A 26684-nucleotide genomic window follows, 5' to 3' on the forward strand; every position below is an offset into this window, starting at 1 on the left:
TGAAGAACTTGGGAACACTAATCGCCCTGAAGACAATGAAAGCAAGAGCACACACCAACCAACTGACTGACTGACCAACCAACCAATCACAGAGACAAAAAGGACAAGAAAAAGCAAGTAGTGGCAACGTGAGATCACTTCTCCCTGGCTGTGACTGTGTTGCTGCCTAACTGTCCTTTTACAGCGATTGCCCACAAGTGTAAACCCTTTCATATCACCCATAAACAATCATCCAGGGAGTGATAAGGTGCAACAGAATTCAACTAATGGGAATTAACTTCAGGTCACTGTCAGAAGCCCTGGTTCTTGGGCACATTCAGCTCGATATTTTCACCAGAGCTACAAGTCGTTTCTGGTTTGGTTTTCTGCCTGAAATGTTTGGGGAGGCTTTTGCTGGAGTCTATTCCTTAATGAAGAATATCACTTAGTAAGAATCCAGGGAGCCCTGCTTTCCCAATGCTCCTCCAAACTGGTCGACCTTCGCTGGCCAGCCAGTTCAGTGACCGGCACCCTCTCCTGCCAGGAGACACTTAGAGGCGTCCACAGGAAGGGTCCATTTCCCGTTCTCTTTACAGACTGACCCTGGCGGGTGAAATGCAAATGGCCCCAGGATGGCTCTCTTTCTTCTTTAGGAAAAGTCTCTCTTGTTTTTCCCATATTCTCACAATAGACAACTAGGGGTTGAGGAAACTAGGCAGCATTTTATGCTGTAGACCACAGCTGGCTAGTTTTGGGAGGCTGGCTCGTTCCTAGAGCTGCAGGATTTGGGCACAATGTCTTTCAGGTGGAGGCTCCTGCAGGTGTCAGTTTCATTTGCACCCTGGGGCAGGTTTGCTCAATACATCCCCCGTGCTGGTGAGACTGATTCAGGAAGTCCACCGCAGGGCCCTGCAGATTGCGTCAGGCATCATCAGAAACACATCTGAGTCAATTGTGAAATGACTCAAGGCTTTGAAATATTTAAACCATATGTCTCATGAAACTAGATGAAAGTGATGCCAGTTTCCCTACCTAGGGGCTGCCATCTGAGATTGAAGCTCAACTCGGCAATGATCCTGAATTCCTGGCCTCGCTCGGTCATATCGCTGTGGGCTGTGAACCTGTCAGTACTCCTGGCCCACAGGTGGGCAGAGGTACTGTGAGCCCTTCAGAAAGTGGCCAGGGATATTCAGTGGTCTTCTCTAGGCCAGGGCAAAAATTTATGTCCCTTAATGGGACTAGGATGGAAGGGAAAAGGTTATAATTGCTGCCCTGGAGGAAGCAGGAAAACACCATTCTTATCACCAGATGACCTTCATTAGGAGTCTAATTCTCTGAAAATCAGCCAAAACACCTAGGCATTCTTTGAGTGGAAAGAAAAATCAGCATTTTAAGAATATTGTCAGTCTTATTTTTGGCGTATCTCAAAGGTTGTTTCCCTCTTTCTGAAATGTACCCAGCAGAACACTTGATGTGGAAAGATGCTAACAAGCTGATGTGGAAATACACTGACCTTAACTCAGAGGTGTTAGATTCTGTTCCCAGTTAAGCTAATTAGTACTGGTGTAATTAATATTACACCCAATTGCTCTGAACTTCACTTCCCTCTTCCCTAAAGTGGGGTTGCTAAGACCTATCGTACAGGGGCATTTTGAGGTTTACATGCAATGAGGTATGTGTAGCACATGGTAGGTTATCCAGAAATGCTGGTTGAATATTAATTCAAAAAAGATGATGGATAGCTTGTCAATGAACGTGGATCCAAGAGCCAAGGAGCACCCCCTGTCCCAGTTAGTCCTGGGACAAGTACACATTTGAATAGCAATAAAATACATGGCCAGGGACTCCTCCTTTTGGCCTTCTGTTGATCTGTGATGCATCTGGGGAAACTAACAAAGGAGGGGAAGAGAAGGAACAGAAAGCCAGAGAGTTTTCTCATGTCCGTATGGAACAATTCTCTCTGAACCAAATCTTTCCTTCTCATCGCTCTCCGACAGGAGTTAGGGTAGCCAGGAGAGCCACTGAGTTGTTACAGACCCTCCCTCAGAAGTAGCTGCCCATGTTGTGAATCCCAGGTCAGTGGATGCCATTGATTCTGGCTGGTCTTCAGGGATGGAAGACAGAAGATGCTGCTCAAACCAGCCTGCTCCTCCATTATCCAAGACAATGGGGTGGGCTGGTTAAGGAGGGCACAGATAATCCAAGGTGATAGGTAATCCAGCTTTCCCTACCCTGCCTCATCCATCCAAGGGTTCTACTCTTGTCTCTCAAACTCTTTTTGAGGAGCTGCTTATAAGAAGCAAAGCATAGACATTTGCAGGTAACTGCCCTTCAGGTGCTGGAAGGTGCAAGGGAGCAATGATGTCGTCTCTGAGGTGGGGAACAGGAGGCCCCATGGGCTAGAACCGTGGTCAGCAAACTGCGGCTCACGAGCCACATGCGGCTCTTTGGCCCCTTGAGTGTGGCTCTTCCTAAGCCTTAGAAGTACCCTAATTAAGTTAATAACAATGTACCTACCTATATAGTTTAAGTTTAAAAAATTTGACTCTCAAAAGAAATTTCAATCGTTGTACTGTTGATATTTGGCTCTGTTGACTAATGAGTTTGCCGACCACTGGGCTAGAATACTGAGCCCTGAGCAAATGCAGCCCTGGCTGGGCTTTTTACAATGGGGTTGGTGGTTGATGAAATGGGAGGAGGATAGAACAGAGGCCTGAGTGGATCTGGGGTGCTGGGCCTGGAGAGGTTTGGTTTGCATAGTTTCTTCTAGATGATGTACTGGGGGATGGGCCAGAGACAAAGTGAGAAATGGGAGAGGGAAGAGCATCATCTGCCTCCCCTGGATGGAAAGGCTCAGCTCAGGGGCGAATCTGTGTCCTGTCCATATCAGCCATGGTCCAGAGTCTAGGGGTCCTCAAACTTTTTAAACAGGGGGCCAGTTCGCTGTCCCTCAGACCGTTGGAGGGCTGGACTGTAGTTTAAAAAAAGAACAACTATGAACAAATTCCTATGCACACTGCACATATCTTATTTTGAAGTAAAAAAACAAAACGGGAACAAATACAATATTTGTATTTGCATGTGGACTGCGGGCCGTAGTTTGAGGACCCCTGGTCCAGATCATGAGCTGAGATTCTACTTCAAAGACTTGACCTGGTCCAATCTTGGCAGGTTTAGGAGTTGGAGCATTTATCTATCATCAGAGAAGATATGGCCCTTCACTGATTATTTCTGCCCCTCACTCTCCTTCTTTCGATACTGGTACTCCATCCCTCTAGTACCTGCACACCAGATGTCTTTTATTCAGAGGCTTACCTTGGGTTTAAAGGCAATGAGCTTCAGAATCATCTCCACAGTGAAGAGGCCAGTGAAGAGCATGTTGAGGACGTTCATGGCGATTTTAAACACGCAGCTCTGACCGTAGTGCTGAGCGGAGGGAAGAACTGTGAAAACGAGGCAGGGATATCCCTACTCCTCACCACCCTCATCTCAACAGAGGTCTTCCTTGAACCATCCACTTCCTGGAAGGCCATCCAGTTCTCTGTGGGCAGTCAAGTGGATTCAGGAAATCTTACAAGTTCTTTCTTTCTCTGCCATCTCCAAAAACAGAAGTTGGCAGAGTTCTACGTTCCTGCTTTGATTGGTTATGACAACTTTATGGAGAATCCTGGCACTCAAAAGAGCACTAGCATGAGCTGATCTCCCTGAAGACAGGTAGATGTAGAATCAATTTCCACACACCATGTCTTATTGACCATAATGAACACTTCGAGCTCACCCTCTGTTCTCCATTTCCTCCACTCTCTCCATTTGTTCCAACCTAGGGGCTATGGATTCCTAGGGTCCCAGAGAGGAGCCCATCCTTGAGAAAGAGAACTTGTCTTTCTCTACCTGGGAGAAGAGGACAGCTCTTCTGATCTTTCAACCTCCTTTGGCCACCAGGGAGGTGACAAACCAGAGATGCCTGTGCAGCCCTTTTGCACTCCATTTCCTCCCATAGCACTCTCCCCCATGTAGGCATCAAGGGATCAAGGGCCCCCCTGGACTAACCTGCATGGCCAAGCAGATGGTGTTGAGCAGGATGAGGACGAACATCAGGTACTCAAAGTAGGTGGAGTTGACCACATACCACACTTTGTACTGGTGCTGGTTCTTGGGTATGTACCTCCGCAGGGGTCGGGCCTTGAGGGCATACTCTACACACTGACGCTGGGAGGGAGGTAGTTGGGGGGGGGTGGCGGAAATGGGGAGAGAGTGTGGTTAGTTACCTGGATATGTGCAGAGGAGGGTGGGATATTGATGAAACTATATCCCTGAGGGGTAGCGTTCTCTGGGAATCTGAGAATAATTTATTGCTCTAGCTCATTTATAAGTTTGAGGTATTATTTGAACATTTTTTAGATTTTTCTCTCCCTTAATCAAGGAGATCATATCTTCTAGTTAATCTCTTTATTAGGCTTAGCTGAGGAGTATGTGTCTCCTTTCAACTCCCAATGCCTACTACACTGCTGCCACATAGTTGGCATTTTAGTTCCTATGCCACATACTCTCTTTGGAGCACTTGTCTGCTCTATTTTTCTTTCTTGTCCTCAACCAATCTTCCTTATTACCAGTGTCCACAGATCAGAAGACCCAGATCATGGATGGTGATGAGATCTTGGGCTAACTAGGTTCTTGGGACTCCAGCAAAGTGCCTATCACTGTGCCCAGAATTTCTTAGCACTGTGCCCAAATTTCCAAGTCTGGAACCGGGGGGTCACTCTAGCCTCTTCTCTTACACACACACCCGCCCCCATATCCAGTCTCTAAGCCTGATCCACCTTATTTCCTCCTAGTCTCTTCATCTCTACTATTGTTAACCTGGTAGTAGATGAGGGTCTAATCACCTTTCATATAAACTTTCTGACTGGTCTCCTTCTTCCCTGTCTTATTACCAACCCAAAGTCCATACAGCAGCCAGAATGATGAGTCTCAACCCAAGATGTTGACATCAAAATCTTTGAGGGGTTCAGCTTGCCTAACGGGTAGAGCTGAGTGTCTTGTGCCATGCTCCTTTCCATAAGCAGACCTGAAGTCACTCAGAGGGGTATATTACTGCATGGACTCTTCCCATGGGGGAACATGGCTGGGCACCTGACCTCGGTGACTGTACACTGCAGCCCACCCTAACAGCCTCATTCCTCACCAATTGCCAGTTCTTGTTCATAGTCTGAGAGAGTATAACATGGTACTGGGCATTACCACAGCACTCCTACTTAAGCCTCTCTCCTGCCCCTACTTCATGCACAGGCCTCTGGGTTTTACTTGAGAAACCATTTAATAGTGGTTTTTTAATGCCATGCTCTTCCTAACCCTCAAAACTCTCAGTCCCTCACTGTTCTAGTTTCTTTCCTTTTTATCAATGGGACTAACCTACCATGGGCACTTTCTAATTTGTCAGCTTCTAGATAGGGCACAAGGTTTTCACCCCCTCACACCCCCCTCCCCCAAGTCTATCACAGAGTCTCCTTAAGTAGATACTTAATGAATAATTGTTGGCTGAATGAATGCATTTGGTAGATCTGGGGTTAGAATTTCTTTTGCTCAGTCTCCTCCAGAAGACTGGGGAGCCCCATTCTCATTTACAGGAGCAGACAGATGATCTTAGTATCCATATGGATCTCTCTCCTGACCACAGCCTCTCTTCTGGGAGGGCCAACTGCTGTCATTCCTCATGTGGCCCTACTTCCCCTCAATGCCTCAGTCCTCTCCTTTCTAGGAAGCTACCTGGTTCTTGTCCAGCTCACAGTTCTTGTATTCCTGCTCTCCCTGCTCCTGGAAGGTGACGATGACGAAACCCACGAAGATGTTCATCATGAAGAAGGCAATGATGATGATGTAGATGATGAAGAAGATGGAGATCTCCACGCGGTAGTTGTATATGGGGCCCTTGTCTTCCGTGTGGGAGTCGATGGAGCGGTACAGCAGCCTGGAAGAGGAGACAGGTCCTACAGAGGGAACTGGAGAAGCAGTGCCACCTCTGCGGAATGATGGCACTGCTGCTCCTAAGGAGTTCAGGGGTTCTGGAAACAGCTCTAGCCTGGAAGTCAGAAGATCTGGGTTCAAGTCCCAGCTATGCCACTTACTGGCCTTGTGACCTTGGGCAAATCACTTAACCTCTTTGAGCCTGAGATTATTCATCTGTAAAATGAAAACAATAATTCCTGACTTTCCTAACTGGCAAAATAGTTGATATAATGTACATGAAGGTGTTCTGAAACTGTCAAAATTATTGTAATATTTTAATGTAATATGAATCATGGACATTGATTTCAAATACTATAAATATTGGTAAATATTGAAATAGCTTTGCAAACTGACAGAGACTCAGAGGATGTTACAATGAACATAAATCTATCAGAGATCAAACACCCATTTAGATAAAAAGAGTAGACAACAAAGGACCCAGGCTTATTCAGATCATCAGCAATGGTTTGGCTTTACACTTGGGGGTTTACATGTGTGTGCCATCCATTGGGGCCTGGGCTCTATGTCCATCATGCTTGTTCTCCTCTTCCCCTTCTTCTTACCCAGCATAGTACTTGGTTATCCTCCAGGTATTATCAATATTTTACCATATAATAATGGTGACTCTTATCTAAGATCATGTACTATTGTTGACTTAAAATATGTAGAACTTTCTGACTGTTAGATGATAATTTCACTGGAATACAAAAGTGGGGGAGCAGGTGTCTGTATAAGATGTAGAGAGCACAAGATGGACAAGCTGCCTGGTAAGGGTGATACAGCATAAAGGCTGACCAGCTGGTGGTTTAGGCATGAAGACACTGCCTCTGCAGCGAAGTCTGGACTCATGCTTCCATCCCTTTCTTACTTTCCACTATAAATATCAACACACTTTCTCTACGGAGGCTGGGGTAGAGTCTCATAAAACAGAGACAGCTCTGCCATCTTCACCAGCACTGAGTGCACGCTGGGGATGATGATCTTGAATCCTGTGGTGACTCAAGGGCCCACAGTGGAGAAACTTTCCCCACACCCCACTCCCAGGTGTCATGAGGGTAACCACAGACCCCTATTGTTAGGGCCTCACTCTGAGACTGGGAAGGAGAACTAAAAGAAGCTCATTTTTGGTTAGAGTTTCTGAAATGTTGACATCTCTAGAAAAAGAAAAGTGTGTGTTTCAGCAGTGATGATGGCCTACAAATTGTTCTAGAAACACAGTCAGACTTCCTGGAAGCGGGGGGAGGGAAGACTCTGATAAGTGACCTCTGGAAGGAGTATGGGACAGTAATAAAACTTAGGGACCGCGTGTGAGGACCATGTCCTGGCCTCTGGTATCAGGCCTTGATTTGCATACTCACTCTGGCCACCCCTCAAAGGTGGAGACGGTGAAGAGAGCCATCATGGCTGCCAGGACATTGTCAAAGTCAAACTTGCTGTTCTCCCAGTTGCGGGGCTGGATGATGGGGTGGTCAACCTCCCCGTCCTTGTACGTGATGTAGTTTCCCCTGAGAAAGGAGAAAGTTAGTTGTGGGGGGTCGCTCATCTCCTTTCACACCTGATCCACATGACTCTTGGCATGCTGGGTGGGAGGGAACTAGTTAGGCTTAACACCCTCAGTTCTAGCCATCGGCAGGACCTTCAGTGGGGAGAACCTGGTATGTTATGTCTGTGGGATCAGATTATCCCTGGGTAAAAGTCCAGCCCCACTGCTATCTGAGGGAGAATGGCTGTCCCTCCTCTCACACCAAGCCACCAACCTCCCGAGTTACCCAGCCTGGGCGCTGGCTCCCGCGCCCTCACTTGCATTCAGCCTGCACTCACTTGCATTCCGCCTCGGTCTGCTTGGAACTGTCTGAACAGGTGTAGAGCTTTCCCTGGAAGGCAGAAGAAGGAAGGGGTTGGAGATGTTCATTAATCAATGAATTAATCAGAAATGATCATCCCAGCACCATGCTAGGGAGGTTGGGACAACAAGTGTGAGGGGAGCAGAGTCTAGGTGGGCAGACCTGAGTCACAGATATAAAGCAGTCAGAACCCGAGAACCACTGGAATTCAAAAAAGGGAGCTCCAATCGTGAGTGCCGGACTCTGAAGGAGGTCTCCTGGGGAAGAGAGCGGTGGAGCTGGGCTTGGAGGGATGACTGGGTGGGAGGAAATCAGTGGAAGTTTAATTGGTGGGTAGGAGAGGGGGGAAGAATGCTCCCAATGGGAGAAGCACAGAGATAAAAGGATTACGGCAGAAAAGAGTGGAAACCAAGGACACTGAGCTCCCTGGACCTGGGGGGCTTCTCAGGAAGCAGTGAGAGAGGACGTGGATAGAGGCAGGGCAGTTTGATGCCGCCGAAAAGGGAACCACTGCAGGTTTTACGCAGGTGCCTCACACGGAGGTTTCTGAGCATAGGAGTCTGTCTCCCTTTACTGCCAGAAGCAGGAGCAGGACCTGAAGGGCAGGCAGCACCTAGAGGCCAAAGGGTCTTTGCCTGGTGGGGCAATGCCTCCTTCCAAGCCTGTCCCTTTTCTGGTCTGGGAGCTGAGGGCAGGGTGACCTTCATCCCAAGCCTGACCCAGGCCACGGTCCTCTTCTGGCTGTATGTGCCAGGTCCCCTTCCTAGGAACGCTGACAGGAGAAGGAAGAGCCAAGGTCTTACCTTGAAGAGCTGGACCCCGATGCAGGCGAACATGAACTGAAGCAGGGTGGTGACAATCACGATGTTCCCGATGGTGCGGATGGCCACGAACACACACTGGACCACATGCTGCAGATGGAGAGAAGGCGGGCGGGGGAGTGGTGTCGGGAAATGCCTGTAGCCTGGGCTTCTTTGGCAAAGCACAGGCCCCTCCAAGGAGGCAGCACGGCAGGCCCTTGGCCACAGTGAGGAACTCAGACTCAAAGAGGCAAAGCACCTTCCCCTTCCCAGCGTCACATGGGAGGGAGCCCAGTGGCACACAAAGGCCCCTTTGGGCTCTAGGTAACCACAGGGACATAAACCCCACTCTCTTCCTAATTCCTAGGGTAGGAATACAGGGACCTCATCACCATCTGGGCACTGGGTTTGTGTGTGGGTCTCCTTTTTGCAGAAGTGTTGCTGAGGAGTTCAGATTTTGAGTGGCTGCCTGTCATTGTTCTTAAAGGGGGAGTGGAGAAGCAGCAGGAGAGTGCAGGCTCCAACAGGGCAGCCACTCGACCCCACACTACCTCCCCCCTGCAGCCCACCCCTCACCACAGCTTAGCTCCCCGCTGCAGCCCACAGGCTGGCTGCTGCTGTGGGGGTGTGTGTGTGGGGGTGTTGGTGGCTCCCGCTCAGTCCCCCTCTCACCTTTAGCCCCTTGGCCCGGTTGATGGCTCTCAGGGGCCTGAGTACACGCAGAACTCGCAAGATCTTTACAACATTGATTGCACTGGACCTGGGAGAGAAGCAGGGCAGGGAGTGAGCTTCTTGTGTTTTTGGCAAAGCAGCAGAAAATGTGGTGAGGAGTGTCCTTGCAGGTAACCCAGCAAACCTGTTAATGTGACGGGGCTTTCTCATCGTGGGACCCTCTCTACTCTCTACTCCCGGCTCCCACCCCATGAGGACCTGAGGCGTGCCTGCCCGGACTGCCTGTGGGTGAGTAATATGAAAAGCAACTCACCAGGACTCAATAGCAACATCACCTGTCACCCAGGGGCCTTTACAGCCATCGGAGACACAGCGCAGGCCACGCAGACCTGGGGTCTAACCCAGCTCTGCCACACACCAGCCGCGTCACTGAGGATCAATGCCCTAACTTTTCTGGGCCCTAGTTTTTTCACCTGTAAAATTGGGTAGTAATCACTTCGTAAGGTTGTTGCAAGGACTGAGTGAGGTGTGAGTGGTCTAGTGTATGAACTGAATACATGGCAGCTTTATTATGAGGGCTGAGGAAGACATGGCTGAACTTGAAGAAACACTACACAAATGGCGGCGCTTCAGGCGGATGGCAAGAGGTGGAGGGCGTGGGCGGGAGATACCATGCTCATCTCTAAACATGTCCTAGGTGGCTGCCCCGTACACTTATATGTAAAACTTCTGGCTCATAGCAGTCAGGAGGAATGGGTTCTATCTAGCAGGTCCTGCACACCTTGAAGAACTTCAGGAACCTCCGGCCACTGTTGTTCCCTAACGAATAGGAGGTCCCAGGGCCCCAGCCCCCACCAGCCCAGGCGGCCTGTTCACCACACCAGCTCGTCAGCACGGGGAGCAACTCTGAGGTGTGTCCTAACCCTCACACTCTACTGCTAACTGTCTGATTGAGATAATCCCTCTGGCTTTCGGAGAGCCTTAGACCCACCTTGGGACCTAAACAACGCACAAGGCAGGTAAGTGCTAACTTCATTCTTCAGGTGGTCAGGCTGATGTGCTCGGGGGAGGAGGGGGTGCAGGGGGGGGGCAGCAGAGAGAGCTGATTTCTCTGGTTCTCAGCTCTTTCATTCCAAAGGATTCAAAGGACATCCCTATCTATAAGGTATCTGAGGGAGGGAGTCCAGTTTGCACTGAATCACAACGGGAGGGATTTAAAGGTCAGATGGGAAAAGCACAGACTAAAGCAGGGAGTCCTTGGTTCAAGGTTAAACGGTGACTTCGTGGTAGTGCTGGGTTAGAATCCAGACCCGCAGGCTTGCAGACAGACGGTGGTGGGTCCATGCTTCCTAGGCTGACCTTGAAAACACCCTTGGGAGGGGAGACTCAGGGTCGTTTTCTTTGCCCTCAGTGTGACCTTGGCTATGTCTCACAATGTCCTGAACCTCAGTTTTGCTGTCTATAAACTGGGGATAACAGCACTTGCCCTGCCCACCTTGTAGGTTTGTGTGGGGATCACAGGGGAATGTTGGTGAAAGTGCCTGGGAAGTTAAAGGGCAGGATTAGCACTATTAGCTGATACAACGTGAGAGAAACTTGTAATCAGATTCTTTTAAACCTGAGCAAGTTTGCAAACTTGGTTGTACGGTGGAACCCCTGGAGAGCTTTTAACAATCTTAAAGCCCAGGCTGAACCCCAGAACAGTTAAATAAAAAACTCTGGGGCACATGTCTTTTTAAAAGTTACTTAGGTGATTCACTGTGTAGCCAAGATTGAGAACCCTCCTTTTCTCTCTCTCTCTCTCTCTCTCTCTCTCTCTCTCTCTCTCTCTCTCACCAGGTGCTTTGAATGGAGAGGAGAGAGGAAGGGAGGGGGAATGGGCCGGACACCAGGGCAGACCAGGGCAATGACAGGCCCTTGGAGCTGAGGGCACCCAAAGGCCCTGGGCACATGGTGGAGGGACAGGAAGGCGCTGGAGCCTTTCTTCTCATTATAACGGGGCCTGGCCCTGCCTGCCACGGAAAGCTCCAGGCATTTATATGTGTTCTTGCGGGATCAACACACCCCAAGTGTCACACCATGAGGACCACATGGGCACAAGAAATCAAAGCTGCCGTGTTGTACAGTCAGAGGCCCCACCCCATTCACACCGCAGATCCATGGATGGGTGCGGGGGCCCTGCAGACTCTTCATGTCCTGACACCCATTCCTGGCTGCATGCCCTCACGGCTGAGGGGTCCTACTCACTGGATGCCAAAGGAGATGAGGGACACGCTGACCACTAGCAGGTCCAAGATGTTGAAGTAGTTCCGGCAAAAGGAGCCCTTGTGCAGGAAAGCCCCATAAGCAGTCATCTGCAGGGAGGCACAGAGAAACACCCGCATGAGTGGTGCCCGTCCAAGCTCCAGAGACCCCCCACCCTGCCCTCCCACAGCACCCCGAAGAGCAGTGAGGGGACAGAGGGCTGGGGGGTGGCAAGACTGGAGAAGGAGATACAGTGTCAAGAAAAGGGTTCTGCAACCATTTATACAACCACCAAAGAATCCCAAGCCCAGGGGCTATCAGTGTCTCCTACCTAGCAGGCACTGCCAGACTCTTCAATCCTATATTTGAAGCCCTTTCAAATCAGGCCGCCAGCCCTTTCCCATTTTCTACTGTTCCTTGTCGCATAGCCGTGGCTCCAGCCCAGAGGGGCCCTTTGCTGATGCTATGCTGACCAGGTTTTCCAACCTCCTCTCAAAATTCCACTGACATCGGAACCAGCTTAGGACACTAGGCATCTGGATGGAGGAGGTGTGCCCAGGAAGGTCACAACCATCCTGGTTCCCTGGGACTTCCCAGTTCAGTTCTGAAAGAATGGGTTCCTCAGTCTCAGGCAGATTGGAACAGGTGGGCCTCTACTGCCCAGTGAGAAGATCTGCCAGTAGCTCTGGCACTGAGCCTCCCTCAAACTGCCTCTGATCTGGGCCACGCATTCTAAACTCAGTTGCCATCTTGCTGCTAGACTGTGTGTTCTTCAAGGGCCAGAGCTGTGTCCAGAGGGGCCGTGTGGTGCGTGTTAAAGATCACAGGCTCTAAAGTCAGGCCACCTGGGTTTAAATCCCAACCCTATTGTATTTTATTTGTGCGGCCTGGGCAAGTTACTAACTATTCTGTGTTTCAGTTTCATCATCTAAGAAATGGGGAGACTGATAATATCTCCCCTATAGGGCTACAAGTTCCAGTTGAGCTATTGTATGTAAATCACTTAGAACAGTATCCTGCTGGTAGTCAGTGCTGTGTGCATGCTGGGCTCAGAGAGCTTGGATTTGAATTCTGGATTCTTTCTGCACAATGGAAGTTCAGTTTCCTCATCGATAAAGTGGGTGCACGATTCCCTGCCTCCCTGAGGCACATACTACGTACAAAAAACCACGTGAAACCAAAAGGGAACATGTGGACTGATGAGTATTATCAGTACTGGCTGTTATTACCTCTCTCAGAGCTTGGTATAAAGCCACTGTAGGTGCTCAGCAAATAGCCTTTCCAATTGTGTTGACCTGAATTAAGGGTTTCCAGGTGAAGGGCTGTGAACGGCCACGGGCCACAAAACATCAGCCAAAGGGAAGCTTTGGAAGCTGCTGGCTGAGAGGCCGAGCGGCTCCCTGGACACCGGGTCCAGTTCATCCCTTTGGAGCAGAGCATGCCCAGGGCAGCACGTCTGCAGAGCGGTTCCAAGCAAACACAGGGGGAATGAGCAAAAATAGCTCTTGCAACCTAATTCTTTCCATTTATCTCTTGCCACAGGGAGTCACAGGGATGCAGACACCTGTGTCCTGCCATCGTTTCTTGAAGTGGGCAGGTTATATAAAAGGTGGCAGGGGAATAGAGTCGGAGAACTCTCCCAGAGGCTACCATCTGGAGGGGCTCGCTGCCCCTCTCGGTGAGGATTTGGGACCCCGGAGAGCGGACTTGGGTGGCTCCCATGGTTCATGTTAACCAAAGTGCTCTGTGCCTGCTGAAGGCTGAGCACCTCCCTAGCCACCCCCCCTCTCATCTTAGAGAAGGTGCTGGGTATTGTGAGGACGCTCTGAGCTCCAACAGAGCCATCTGCATCCAGGGGAAAGCATGCCTCCCTTGGGTGCACACTGGGCTCAGAGCACCAGCTCTGTTCTTTGATTTGGGTTCCAGTTTTGTCAGAGGCATTGCTTGGGAAAAGCCACTGCTGGGCATTTTCAGCCCAAAGAGAGAAAAGCAGCGGGACACAGGGCCACTGACTCTGAGCTGGAAGGGCAGGAAGGCCCCTCTGTCCAGCCACGGGCGACCCACCACTTCTGGAGCCAGCAATTCTAGTTCCCAACTGCATCTCACCTTTTATCATTTTTGCTCATTTGTCCTGGTTCCAGCTCCTCCCTCCTCTATGTGACAGGCCTTTGCATCGTTCAGGCCAACTGTTGTGTCCTACAAGCCTTTTCTCTTTAATGCCAAACCCCCCCAGTCTTTCACCTGCTCCTGGGACTAAATGTCCCTCTTGATGACTGTCATTGTCTGTGCCCGTGGCAGGACGCCAGGCCTTCAGCCAGGCAGAGGCCCGTGGAAGGCGGTGCAGGGCAGTGCGCTGGGGCTGGGATTTATATCTGCAAGCACACGGGGTAGAGAGCAGAAGAGGCAGAGGGGAAGGCAAGGAAGGTCTTGCCATGACAGTGCCTGTGCAGTGAGCTCTCACTCCTGTTTGTGAAATGTTTAGGCACAACAGCGCCACTGAAACCCCCAGGGAGGCTCTGCAGAGGGCGCTGAGAACTTCTGGTCACAGGAGAGGATTTGGGGATTTTGTGTGCCTCCCTGAGTCTGAAAATATCAGCTCCTCCTGGAAGGGGGCTCTGCAGCACCCCTCCCAGTGCAGCCAGCACCCCTTGGGCCCCTCTCCTCACCCCCAGAACCGGGACCTGGAGGATCCACTCTGCTGAGTAGAGAGAAAACCCCAGCAACAGTCTTGTTAGCTGGAACCAGGGACCGAAGCTGGGTCTGAACGGAAAAAAAAAAAAAAGGCACAAAACTGCCCAACCCAAACTAACTGGAAAAGACAGAGCTTGTCCTGTACGTGACCGGCTGGGTCAGGCAGTGGCAGTTCCACCAGGAAGAGCAGGGGCTGGCGCTGCCCTCACAGGGCCAGGTTGGACGTTGGTTTGCACCAGCCACCTGAAGGGTGGAAAGGGAGCCTGGCCCCTTGGGAGGAGCATCCCTTGGGAGGCTTTGACCTTCGGTGGGGGGCTGTTTGGGGTCAGGGTAAATCCCCTACGTCTCGGATGAACTGGAGTGGCGATGCATTGGTTAGAGGCTCAGAAGTATACTGGGTAAACTTAGAAATCAGAATAAAATAAAACATAAGTAATCTATGAATTATGTATTAATATAATTAATATAAATAATAAGAAAAAACTTGGAAATAATGTGCCTCATCCCAGTGCTGCGCGGAGGCGGGCTGTGGATTCTGCAGATGAGCTGCCTGCACCTGGGGCTGCTGGCGGCCTGAGCCCTCATGTCTGGGCCCTGGGGCCTGGGTGCTCCAGCTTCTTTCAGCACTTGGCTCTCACCCCCTGTACTTAGCTCTCCAGAATAACTCTCCCTCCTCAGGGCAAGGGGCATTGCCACAAAGCTTTCTGGCAGGTCACCGAGGCTGCAGGAGTGATCTAATCTAGAGTTGTCTATCAGAACTCATTGGAGAGTCTGGCCCCAAATCTTGTGTTGGGCCCACATGTCTGCTGCAAGGACTGAGGAGTTGATGATGGGCATCAAAGAAGGTAGCCAAAGCGACCCTGCCATGGCCCGGAGCTTCCCCACCACTGGAGTTTGTGTGGCATCTCCTCAGGGCAGGAGGAGGTCCAAGCAGGGTCAGTCATCAATTGCCCACAGACGGTGTGTGGGGCATGTGCAGGAGTGTGGGGGCACTGCTGGCGGGCACAGGGCCAGACCTGGTGACAGGACAGCCCAGTAGGTGACACTGGCAGCCAAATGCCAGGCCGGGAGGAGGCAGGTGTGGGAATGGGGGTGGGGTTCCTCTGGCTTCTGAACCTTAGCAAGGCGCTAGCACAATGTCAGGGGCACTAATTCTTCTGATTTCAGGCTTGAGAGTAAAAGAAACAAGAGGAAAGAGGCAGGCAGGCAGGGCAGAGATAGAGAAAGAGACAGAGAGAATGCATTTCTCAGGTTGCATTACCTTAAGGATAATTTCTAATGTAAAGATACTAGTGAAGACATAGTCTGCATTGCCTAGGATCTGAAAAATAAGCACAATGGAATTAGTGGCTCAGAGAGGGAACGGACAGCAACAGGTGCATGTGTGTTAGAGACAGACAGTGGCAGAGAGCTAGTGCCCCGGAGGAGGACAGGAGGTGCAGGGGGAGGGGTGGGCTTTACCTTCAGAGCAATTTCAATGGTGAAAATGGTAGTAAAAACAATATCAAAATAATACAGAATCTGTAAAACAAAGAGAAACGGAGTGGGAACGGGGAGGGAAGGGAGAGGCAGGATGGGGGAGAGGTCAGTGGCTGTTCACCAGGAAAGGAATCGCTTCAAACCACGACAGACACCACGTGAGCCTTTCCACATGGAGACAAAGGCAAACAAGTTAGGAGCTGAGTGGCACACACACAGCACTGGACCCTGAAGCGGGCTGGCCTCAGGCAGCTGGTGGCTCTGGATGGAGGCCCCAGATGTGTGAAGGGAGCTCAGGGCAGGCCTCCGCTGGTCCCAAGTCTCTACAGCATCTTGATGCTTTTCTCATTAATCCAATCCTTACAAACCCAAATCAGTCCACTGAGACAACAACTTGTCAAAAGGACAGCAAATAGGGTTTGCTTGTTTGCTTTTGCAGGAAGATGCAAAGTGCTTAACTGACATTGGTGTGGCTTGGCCAGCTTTCCATGTTGGTGGGAGTGTGTCCTCTGGGGCACAGGAGGGTGCATCCTCCAGGGGAGGCCCACCCAGGCTGGGGCAGGCTGTATGGTTTCCCGTTTTATTCCTTCTCAGTGGATCGGAGCGAGGCCCAATACCTTTCCCAGTAAAAATGCTCTGAACCAAGCAGGACCACCAAGTGGTTTGCGTGGCATGCCTTTAGATTGGCAGGCCCCTGTCTTCATGCCCACTTGGTTGGGATTTGTTTTGAGGCTTTGAGATACAGCAATGCTTATTTTTGATTTTAATGTTGTTCATCAGAGCCTTGAGTGGGCCTCCAAGTTTAGTTCTACTCCATAGGAGGCCACAGAAGCTCTCTTTTATTTAAGGTCAGCCTTATCATTGGCAGCTGTCTGCAGTGCTCCTGACTCCCTCATGATTAGGACTGGTCAGAGTATCCTGGGAGCAAGTCAGGATCAGTGGATATTTTTTTATTAAGTTTACAGGAAACCAGGGGACATCCACAGGGCAATGAAAGTCCTGACCTTTGCCCATCAGGCCAGCCTGAGGTATCTGGGTACATGTTCTCTTACTTGTGGTCCTTATATGATTTCTACCAAAGCCTTAATCTCATAAAGAACTGTTTATTTGACTATGAGATTTGGAGTTGGGCTCCTGACTGAACGATGAGGTCAGCGACGGAAGCTGTGGGCCCAGTCACGTTCCCGGGAGGAAGGGGTGCAGAGAACTAACGGGAATGCATACATGGTTCCTGAAGGAGGTGTGCTGGACCGGGTCCTCCGCAGCCAGGGAAATGCTGCTGAGCAGGATGAAGAAGAGGATCAGGTTGGTGAAGATCGAGTCATTGACAATGCGGTGGCACTGGAGGCGAAACCTGCATGGGGAGGAGAGAGAAGAGATGCATGTCAGAAGCCCCAGCTCCTCTCAGTGTGCAGAAGGTGCGCCAGTTGGGGGAGGGGGTTCTTCAGCCTGAAGTCTTACTCGCTGGGTGACAGCAGCCCCGGCACCCCCACCACGAGGCACATCTGCACAGAATGCTGCCTTCTAAAGCTCTTTCACTGATAGCAAGCTTTGACATTTTATAGGGTTACATCTGAGGCCTCTGTGAATTTCTAAACTTTCAAATACTGTTGTGACCTTAACAACTGGCTTTTGTTGGGAGACTTCTTTCCCCATCATTAAAAAATACACACTCCACTTTGAGATCTACTTCATATTTTTATGTATAGGGAACAACAGAGCCACCCAGTGACGTGGATGCTGAGAGGATGGCGGAACCTACACTCTACGGAGGCGATTTACTCTGTGTGATAGCTTCATAGTGTATCGTTCAATTCCACACCTCAGCACAATTACAAAGAACTACTACACACATGGATCTCTGGGCTCACACTGATAGTACCACAAGTGCTAAAGCCTCCAATGCCAAGGGTGTTTTATGTACTATCTTATCGTGACGGCTTGAAAGGTGATATGGGGGATATCATCATTTTCATTTGGTAAATAAAAACAATGAATCTCAAGAAGGAGAAGCTTGCCCAGAAATGTAACCTGTAGAGTGAGGGCTCGAAACCAGGCCTCAGACCTCAGCTCCTGGCATGTGGTTGACTAAATGCTCTGAAAGACCTTACTGCTGCAGAAGCACCAAACGCTGGAAAGGACAAGCTCTTCGAGACAATTCTGGTTTCATGAGAGTTCAGAGGAGTCTGCAATGACCATCCCCTTCAAACAAACAAACAAATCCTCCAATCTGGGGACTGTGTGATAGGTAGGCAGGAGGGCAGAGCTGCCTGAGGATAGATGCCAGTAGCAGCACTGCTATCAGGAAGCTTCATTTCAAGCCAGAAATATCTGGCAAAAAGCTGCCCCAATAGTAATTAAGGTCACCAATTAATATGAGGTATTGAGATAACAATCAAGGATCATTAAAGATACAAGATAAGCCACTAAGGTGGAAAATCAGAAAAAAACAATAAATAAATAAGTGATTTAGACTCCCCCCTGCCAAAGACTTTGAATATTAAAAATATCAGAAACAAAATATAGGACAACTATATTTGAAATATTTAATGAAATAAAGGACTTGATCACAAAGATGATGAATTAATAGGTAAGTGTTAGATATAGACAGATGAATCTGTAAAATCAAGCAACAAATGGAACTGCTTGAAATAAAAAAAAAGAATATAACAGTCAATATAAAAACCAATTTAGCATAGACAAAGTTGAAGAGAGAATTAAGAAACTGGAAGATATAGCTGAAAAAATTACCAGCATACCAAAATAGAGATGAGATGAAAGGTATGCAAGACTCATTAAGAGCTAGAGTAGGCAGATGAGAAGGTCTAACATATGTCTAATTAGAGTACCAGAAGGAGAGAACAGAGAGAATGAGGACGGGCAATATTTAGAGTGATGGCTGCAATTTTTCAAGAATTAGCAATTATTATTTTAATCTTCAATATCATTCAAGAACTGAAGAAAAATATAAATCCACTTAGGAAGCATAACATATTCCAAGCAAGATAAGTAGAAAAAAGTCCATGTCTAGACACATGGTAGTAAATCTGCACATCAAAGGCAACAAACAGATGGTAAAAGCAGCTAGAAATAAGGGGAGATTACCTACAAAGAAATGATAGTAGGAATTAGGCATAACAGCTAATTATACAGTGGAATAATTCATCTAACATGCTGAGGGACAAAACCTGTCAATTTAAAATTGTGTACACAGCAAAACTATTTTTAAGAGCAAAAAATGATAAAGACAATTATTACATGATCTCACTCAAATGTGGAATCAAATGAACAAAATAAACTGATGAACAATATAGATCCAGAGACATAGAAGCATGGAACAGACTGACTAATCTCAAAGGGAAGGGAGGAGAGGGGACAGGACGGGATTAACCAAAGAACTTATATGCATATGTGCATAACTCATAGATACAGACAATACTGAGGTGAAGGCCTTCGGGGAGCAGGTACAAGGTGGAGGGGATCAATGGGGAAAAAATGGGGACATCTGTAACACTTTCAACAATAAAGATAAGTTTAAAAAAACCTGATTGATGAAAACTAACATGTGTACATGTCTAAAATACATGGATGAAAACTGAAAACTTAAAGAATAAAATAAAATAGTCAAATTTCAGTATAAAAAATGAAAACAATTACATATATAGATAAACAAAGGCCAAATGAATTTATCATACAGGAACTACAGGAACTTCTAAAGAATGTACTTTAGGACACCTGAAACTAATATAATATTATATGTCAACTGTAATTGAAAAGTAAAAAAAAAAGTGCAATTTAAAAAAAGAAGCAAAGAATGTACTTTAGGAAGAAAAAACATGATTGCAGAAGGATGGACTGGTAAGTTGTATGTAAATCCAAATATATACTGCCTATATAATAATACTGATATTGACAATAATGTCTAACTTCAGGATTAAATACTAATCAACAATAACACGTAAGGCAGGAGGGGTTGAGAGGAGTTAAAATAATTGAACTTCCTTTTATTTTGCAAGGAGTTAAGGATATCTTGCACAAAGTTAAAGATCTTGTTAGCTTTAGAGTTTAAGTTAAATAGACTTACTAATTACCAAGAATAATCACTAAAAGACTAGAAATAGGGTTTACGTATTTCAAAAAATGAAGAGAAAAATAAACACAGGCCTTCTGATTTGGAATCCAGAACTCTTTTCCCTAAAAAGAGATAAGGGGCAGATTACCTACAGTGAGTGTAGGAATGCCAGCTGACTGTACAGTGGAATAATATATTTAACATGCTGAATAAATATATTTAACAAAACCAGTCCCTCTCTTCACACAAGTTGTGTGAGCTGGCGGTCCTGGAGCCTGGAGAGAGCAGAGTCCACCTCCCCCACTATTCTCACACACCTGTTGCTGGGGCTGAAGATGAAAAATGCACTGGCTTCAGGCATGGGCACTGCCTTTTCCTTGAGGTGCAGCTCCGAGAGTGGGCGTGGGCGTGGGCCCACGGGCATCTCAGGCTCCTCCTCATCCTCCTCTCCTGAAAGAAAAAAAGCACCTTCTAAATAACTCCATTTACTTTCACCACTGTGCTGCCGACTTCAGATGCCTTCCTACTGACAAGAATCAAGACATCATTTGTATTTCTGAAAACATAAGGTACAAACCAAGACAGACACTCCGCTTTCTCCCCGAGGGCACCGCTGGAATTCATCTATGTTAGAGAAAGACTTTCCTGACAGCACCTGGTAGCCACCTTAGGTGACTGACTCATGCTGGTTTTCCCAGAACTGTACTGGTTTTTAAACTGGTTTTTTAAATCATGATATTTACAAATGAAATTAAAGTAAGGATTTTAAGTTTCTGCCTGTTTGTTTTCCTTTCACTTTTGCTCCAGATAATCCAACACTTTCTTATTCACCATAATTTGGTAACAGGTAATTTAATGATTATCTTAATCATCTGTGTTTATAGAAAAACATATTTACTAGCGTTGTGCTTTCCTAAGTTCCTCACAAGGAACTTCGAGTGCTCTTTCACCTGCAACAGTCCACCCGGGCACCGGCTCTGACCTGGCCCGGCCCCTTTGTTCTCTCTGCTACAGACTCCTTCCATCTCCTCCTCAGAAAGGCGCATTCCACTTCAGAGATTCTGCACTTGTTAGAGGAGAAGCAGGCAGGAACAAGGCACTGACAAGAGCAGAGACAACAGGTCAAGTGACCTTGGAGGAGACATTGGAGGTGTCTGCCGCACCTGGTACTAAGGGAGCCAGGAGCTGCTTGCCCAGGCAGGAAGGGGGAGCAGGAGCTGGGAAGCAGATGCTGAGTTAGCCTTGGAGGAGAGGGAGGGGCTTAGGAGCTGCTTTCAAGGCCTGCTCGGTGGTGGTGGGGAGCCGCAGAGGCAGCACAGCCTCGGTTATGGACCAGAGGTGGGAGAAGTGTGGGACCCAAAGAAACAAAGGCCTGGGTAGAAAAGAGGGTAGAGGAAGGTGGCCACATGATCAGGGAAAAGAATAGATCCTAAAAACATCTAAAGACTCCTGAGGAGTCAGCAGTGTGGGAACAGCTTTTCAGTTTAAAAGCAAAACCGTTCCAAGAATCCTTAAAACCAGGACAATAGTATCCTTATTAGTCCTTTTCCCCTTGACCTGCTTCTTTTTTATTTCACTTCTTTTTTTATTTAAAGCAACAGAGAAGAGAACAGCCATGAGTCTATTTAGAATGATGAATTTGCAGCTATTGTCCTAGGTTTGTGGAATTTGCAGCTATTGTCCTAGGTTTGTGTCTGCCCCAGCCCTGAGGGAGAATGGCTGTGGGCAGGGCCTCCTGAAGGCTCAGGCAGGTGGGACAGATAGCTTAGGGCCCAGAGGTATTTGTTTTATTACTGTCTTTCCTTTTAAACGTTAATAACAATAATCATCCTTATAATAATCCTATGAGTAGAGAGCCTCGCATGGTGGACCTCCAAACCCAACTCCAACAACTATTGATAGTTTGCCCATCTTGTTTCATTTACTTCTGTTCCCGTTTTTAAAAAATTGGAATATTTTAAAGCAACCTCTAAATATTTTAGACTCCAGCTATAAACACTTCAGCATTTAAAAATAGGATTATAATGATATCATTATATTAACAAGACTAACAAAAACTAAAATCGTTTAGTTCCCAGTCCATATTCAATTTCCCCTAATTAGCTAAAACAATGTCATTTCAAAATTTATTCATGCAGGATCAAGACAAAATCCTTCCATTGCGTTTGGCCAATAGTTCTCTGTCTTTGAAATTCTGTGACGGTTTCCACCTAGAAGGGCTTTAAAACTTCAAAAAGCTTAGTGCCTGCACCTGGACACACCCTTCCGGCCCTCCTCCAAGGCCTGGAGCCCGCCCTGCCCTATTTCCCTTGCAGAGGGAGGTGAGAGAAGGGAATGACCGCAGGGAGCCTGCTCCCAGGGACAACGTGGCTGCTGGTGCCCTTGCAGAGAACACAGCAGAGAACCGGGGGAGGGAAAGCAAAAGGAAAACCTAGCTTTGCTTATAAGTGCAGAAGGTTGTCAGCCACCTAAGGTGGCTACCAACCCAAATATAGCCTAGCCTACACAGAGCAGGAAATGTCAGTAAAATCAACAGTCCCTTAGTGCATGTACTTGAGTGCAAGCTTGAAGCTGGTGGGAATATCTTCAATTGTAGGTAAAAGTGCGGCAAACCCAGGGCTGGTACAGGACGTGGGGTTGCAGGAGGTAGAGAATTGAATCCTGGAGGGAGGCGGAAGGAACTCTGACAACCCAAGCCTCCCAGCGGAGCCTGCCTGCCATGTACAGATCAGACAGAAGATGAGAAGACCGAGTGGTACTAGCTCTTTTTATAATAAGAGACCTGAAAGCGGTTTACAAAGCGACAAGTGGGACATCTGTGGTGGCAGCTGTCCTTGTACTCAGCACTGCCTCCTGAGTAAGGACAAGGCAGATTTGGAATTTACTATTATTATTTTGTGTGCATGATGCTGTGACATATGTTAGACTAATGGATTATATAATGTTAATGATTTTACAACGTAAGATATAATAAAACCTTAAATGTATACATAATCCATCTTCCAAAGGACACGGCAGCACTGCTTAGACCTAATTTACTCAGTCTTATACTATTATTGTGAGCAAACCAGGAGCAGCGTTTCCCCCAGATGATCATTGGTAATGCTTCAGTGCAGAGACTGGAGATATTGAGCAACGCAAAGTCCTTGTAGAGGAAAACTGGAACCATTGGCCCCTAACACATGGTTACTTTCACATGGCTTTAGGTCTCCTCCATTCCCTTCCCCCCGCCCCCAGCTCCCCCCAGTGGCAGGCAGGGGAACCATACCTGTCGCTTCCGGGTTGGGGTAGACACCCTTGTCCTCATTTTCATTGGGCTGGAGGTCATCCATGTTGATCTAGGCAGCCGAGGGAGAGAGAAGGAAGAATCCAGTCAGACATGGCCCAACTTTTAGAGGCTGCATTATAGTCAGTGGCTGAGCTGCTGACTCAAAAATATATCCTCATAACTTTGCACAGACCCTTGAGACATTAACAGAGGCTGGGATTCAATCACTCTGCCTGCTCTTCACATTCCTGCTCTCCTGCTCCACCCTCACTGCCCTTATCCACCGGTCTCTTTCTCTCCTTGCTCTTTTCCGTGGGTGTCTGGCCTGCAAAGACGGTCCTTGCCCTCCCAGGTCCTGGAAGGAGACGGTGCTCACCTTGGTGGTGGGCGGGGACTCTCCATCAGCTGTAATGGATTTCAGCTCAATTTTCTCCTCCTTGGTCTCCTCCACTGCTGGCTTCTCCACCACCTCCTGTTTCTTCTCTGGGCTGGCAGTCCTGGCCGGTCAGCAGGAGAAAACCATAAAGGGATGTTTACTGGAGTGACAGGGAACAGGGGTAGGAAACTGCCCCGAGGTCTGCTGGGGGCCAGTGGGAGCAGATTCCCGTGCCTGTGTCCATCTTCCTTCTCCAGGGCACAGGCAGGTGCAGCTCCATCACCAATGCTACTGGGCTGGGCCCAGGATCCAGGCAGCTGGCCACACCTTGCTGTCTGTACTCAGTTGGCCTTTCCCAGGCCCCGTCTAAGTCAGAGAAAGGTTCTGGGATCTCATTCAGGATTGGCTCCTGAGAACTCGGCTCAGTACCCAGCAGATCTGTGGCCTAGGACAGTCCCATCTAGACAATGAAAAGACAATGGAGGGCCCAATTTTGCCTTTAAAACAGTGAGAAGGAATCTCTCTTTCACCTGGAGTTACAATTCTTCACTGAGTGGTTGCTCCCACCTTCCCATCCTTTGCTCCCCTCACCTACGATGACCTCTTTTCTCAAAGGAGAAAAACACAACTTCCTACACAGGTGGGGGAATACAATGCCTTCACAGAGGCTGTAACTCATGCTGGTCCCCACTTTGGAGCAATGCCTAGGAATTAGGGGAGAGGCCCAACCTATTCTAGGAAGTCCCGAACCCAGTGCCCTTCTGGGAGGGACACAGGCCAGCAGAGGCCGTGCTCTCATCTCTCTTTACCACCAATGGGAATGGCATTGCAGAACTGGGCCCTGGGGCCCTGGGCCTGGGCAGCTTAGAGGGTTACCTGGCCAGCTTCTTTCTCTCCTTCTCTTCTTCTTCCTCCTTCTGGGCAGATGTGAGGCTCTCAGCATCAGCCAGGTTGTCCACAGCAATGGCCAAGAACACATTCAGTAGGATATCTGTTTGTGTCCATTCTTAAAGAAAACGACCCTTGGCCTTGGGGTTTTTGGTGGGCATAGGGGGCTAGGGGGTGCAGGACATGCAGGGATAGAGTTCCCCACAGAGGGAGCTCAACAGTGACTCAGGAGTGCTGAGCTCAGGGGTGTCCCTCCTCCATCTCTTTGCCTCCACATCACACTTCTAGCTACCTGGAGTTTTCTAAGGGGTGGAGAGTAGGCTGGCTTTCAGGCTAGAGCAGGGAGGGAGGAAGGCAGTGCTCTGCCTCGCTCTTTAATTGCTGGGCTTCATTATTGGTTCCCCCACAGAGACGGCTGGCTGTAATTGACATTATGAAGAGCATTGTCTCTAACAACGCAGAGGGCTCTTAAGGGCTGTTCATTATAGCTGGGCACTGAGGAGGTGGCCTGATATCCCTGCCAACTCTTAATGCGAGCCGCCCCTACAGAGGCCCTCAGGGTCCGGTGGAGCTTGGCAAGTCCCGACTGAAGTGGCTGTTTGCCCTTGTCTTCTCCCTCTACCCCCAACTTTGAATGGAAACACTGGGTCAGAGAACTGTAGAAGCAAAGAAAGGATAGCTGAGCAGGGACTTAACATCTGTTAAGTCTGACCTCCTCCCCCAGACACGACAGTCATACCATTTCACACACAGGGAAACCACAACCGGGGGCAGGGGGTTTGTCCAAGAGGCTGCTGGGTACCTGCCCTTGGGCCTTACCCGTTGACCCTCACAAGGACCCACTGAGGAGCAGCTACTATCACTTTATCACCCCAGTATATCACCAGCAGTGGTTGCCCAGCCTATCTTTGGGGCCAGGGCCATGCTTTCTGCATTTCATTCATCTGTGATTTAGACCCCGGTCTACTTGGCCTCCCACCTCTGCACACAGCCTCACAGGTGACCACCATAGGCAGAGAGGAGTGCCCACATGTAAGACCCTAAAATACTGCCCGTGGACCTGCCTAGTGAGGCGTGTCCAGCTTTCCCCATGACCAAAGGCTGGCAGAGTGGCTTCAGAGGGAGGAGCACTAACCAGAAGGCAGGGGAAGAGATGACGGTCATGTCAAGGGCGAGGTTCAGTCAACAAAGCCTCCCATCCCCATGAGGCCAGGGCAGCTAAGGCGCTCCCATCTAGGTGGCTCACATGGGAGTCTGTGTGAGCTCACATGGGGCTGCACACGATAACACAGGGGTGTTGGTCACCTGAACTAGGAGGAGGACACGCCTCCTGGAGTCGGGCAGCGCTGAGGCAGAACAGCACAGGAAGATGAACTTACATCCCGCCTGTGCCACAGCTCCTGGCTCCTTCCACCAAGCCCCTCCTCCAGCTAAGGTGGTCTGGGCTGGGAACTGCTTTCTTCCCCAGAACATGCCTTTCCCCACTTGCCTGGGGGCCCTGTGGATGGGCAACCACAGTTTTCACCCTGAGTGACGGCCTGTGGGCACACCTATTTGGCACCGGGCTGTAGGCTGAGGGAGGGTGGGTGGTAGGGGTGGGGAGGCAGGAGCAAAGGATACAGTTTCCACAGATGAAGAGGATGATGAAGTAAATACAGACTAACATCCCTGGAAAAGAGGGGCCGCCATAAGCCATGATCCCATCATACATCACCGAATTCCAGTCCTCCCCGGTCAGGATCTGAATGACACATTCCCACCAATAAGGGACACAGTGTTAGACCAACAGCAAACCCAAAACTCCCCTGCCCTGCCCCACTCTGCTAACAAGAACGCCTGAAATCTCCTTCCACCTCTGGCCCTTATGCCCCAGCTCTCCTCCCTGGGCCACTGAGCTGGACCTGGCAGGCTGACCCGTCCTCAAAGTGCATGGCCACCGGCACACTATTATTTGAGAAGTGACCCAAAGGGCTTCCTGGTCAAGGCACCTCCCACTGCCCACATATGCTGCATGGGATGGCCACCGCTAGCCATTCCTTGGGTTAAGACATCAGGGGCCCCTTTACAAATGTGAATGTGTACATCGGGAGAATAACACACAACCCAGTTCTCTCCAAACATTAGTCATCTGGGTCCCAGCTTTAAGATTTTGGCAACATCCACATTGTTATTCATTTTTACCTGTAAATCATTCTACTTTTAAACTAAAACAAGTGCTACTTTAGCTTTGCCCTAAACCAAAATATCTATGGAAGCACAAATCTGATAGGCTAGCTATATATTTCTAGGGGCAAGCATGGTGGATAGACAGACAGAGCTCCATCCTCCCCTCCCACAACAGAGTAGTCTGCTTTTATTTGTTTAT

At 48.8% G+C, this 26684-nt stretch overlaps 1 protein-coding gene across 8 annotated transcripts in view; it reads right to left on the reverse strand.

The window, feature by feature from the left end:
- CACNA1C (calcium voltage-gated channel subunit alpha1 C) overlaps nt 1–26684 on the reverse strand; it is a 587470-nt gene that overhangs the window by 76663 nt on the left and 484123 nt on the right. For all 8 annotated transcript variants that reach the window (XM_023756704.1, XM_023756709.1, XM_023756710.1 and 5 more), the window contains 15 exons: nt 25940–26060; nt 24308–24422; nt 23432–23552; nt 23056–23125; nt 20105–20237; nt 16940–17069; nt 15698–15757; nt 11549–11655; nt 9302–9389; nt 8633–8740; nt 7807–7859; nt 7344–7490; nt 5746–5947; nt 4030–4188; nt 3295–3405 (listed from right to left, as the gene is read on the reverse strand). In XM_023756704.1, the coding sequence (XP_023612472.1) occupies nt 3295–3405; nt 4030–4188; nt 5746–5947; nt 7344–7490; nt 7807–7859; nt 8633–8740; nt 9302–9389; nt 11549–11655; nt 15698–15757; nt 16940–17069; nt 20105–20237; nt 23056–23125; nt 23432–23552; nt 24308–24422; nt 25940–26060 (1725 nt within the window). The remainder of the gene's footprint in view (nt 1–3294; nt 3406–4029; nt 4189–5745; nt 5948–7343; nt 7491–7806; nt 7860–8632; nt 8741–9301; nt 9390–11548; nt 11656–15697; nt 15758–16939; nt 17070–20104; nt 20238–23055; nt 23126–23431; nt 23553–24307; nt 24423–25939; nt 26061–26684) is intronic.

This window comes from Myotis lucifugus, unplaced genomic scaffold (assembly GCF_000147115.1).
Source record: "Myotis lucifugus unplaced genomic scaffold, Myoluc2.0 scaffold_98, whole genome shotgun sequence".
In the NCBI taxonomy this organism is placed as follows: Eukaryota; Metazoa; Chordata; class Mammalia; order Chiroptera; family Vespertilionidae; genus Myotis; species Myotis lucifugus.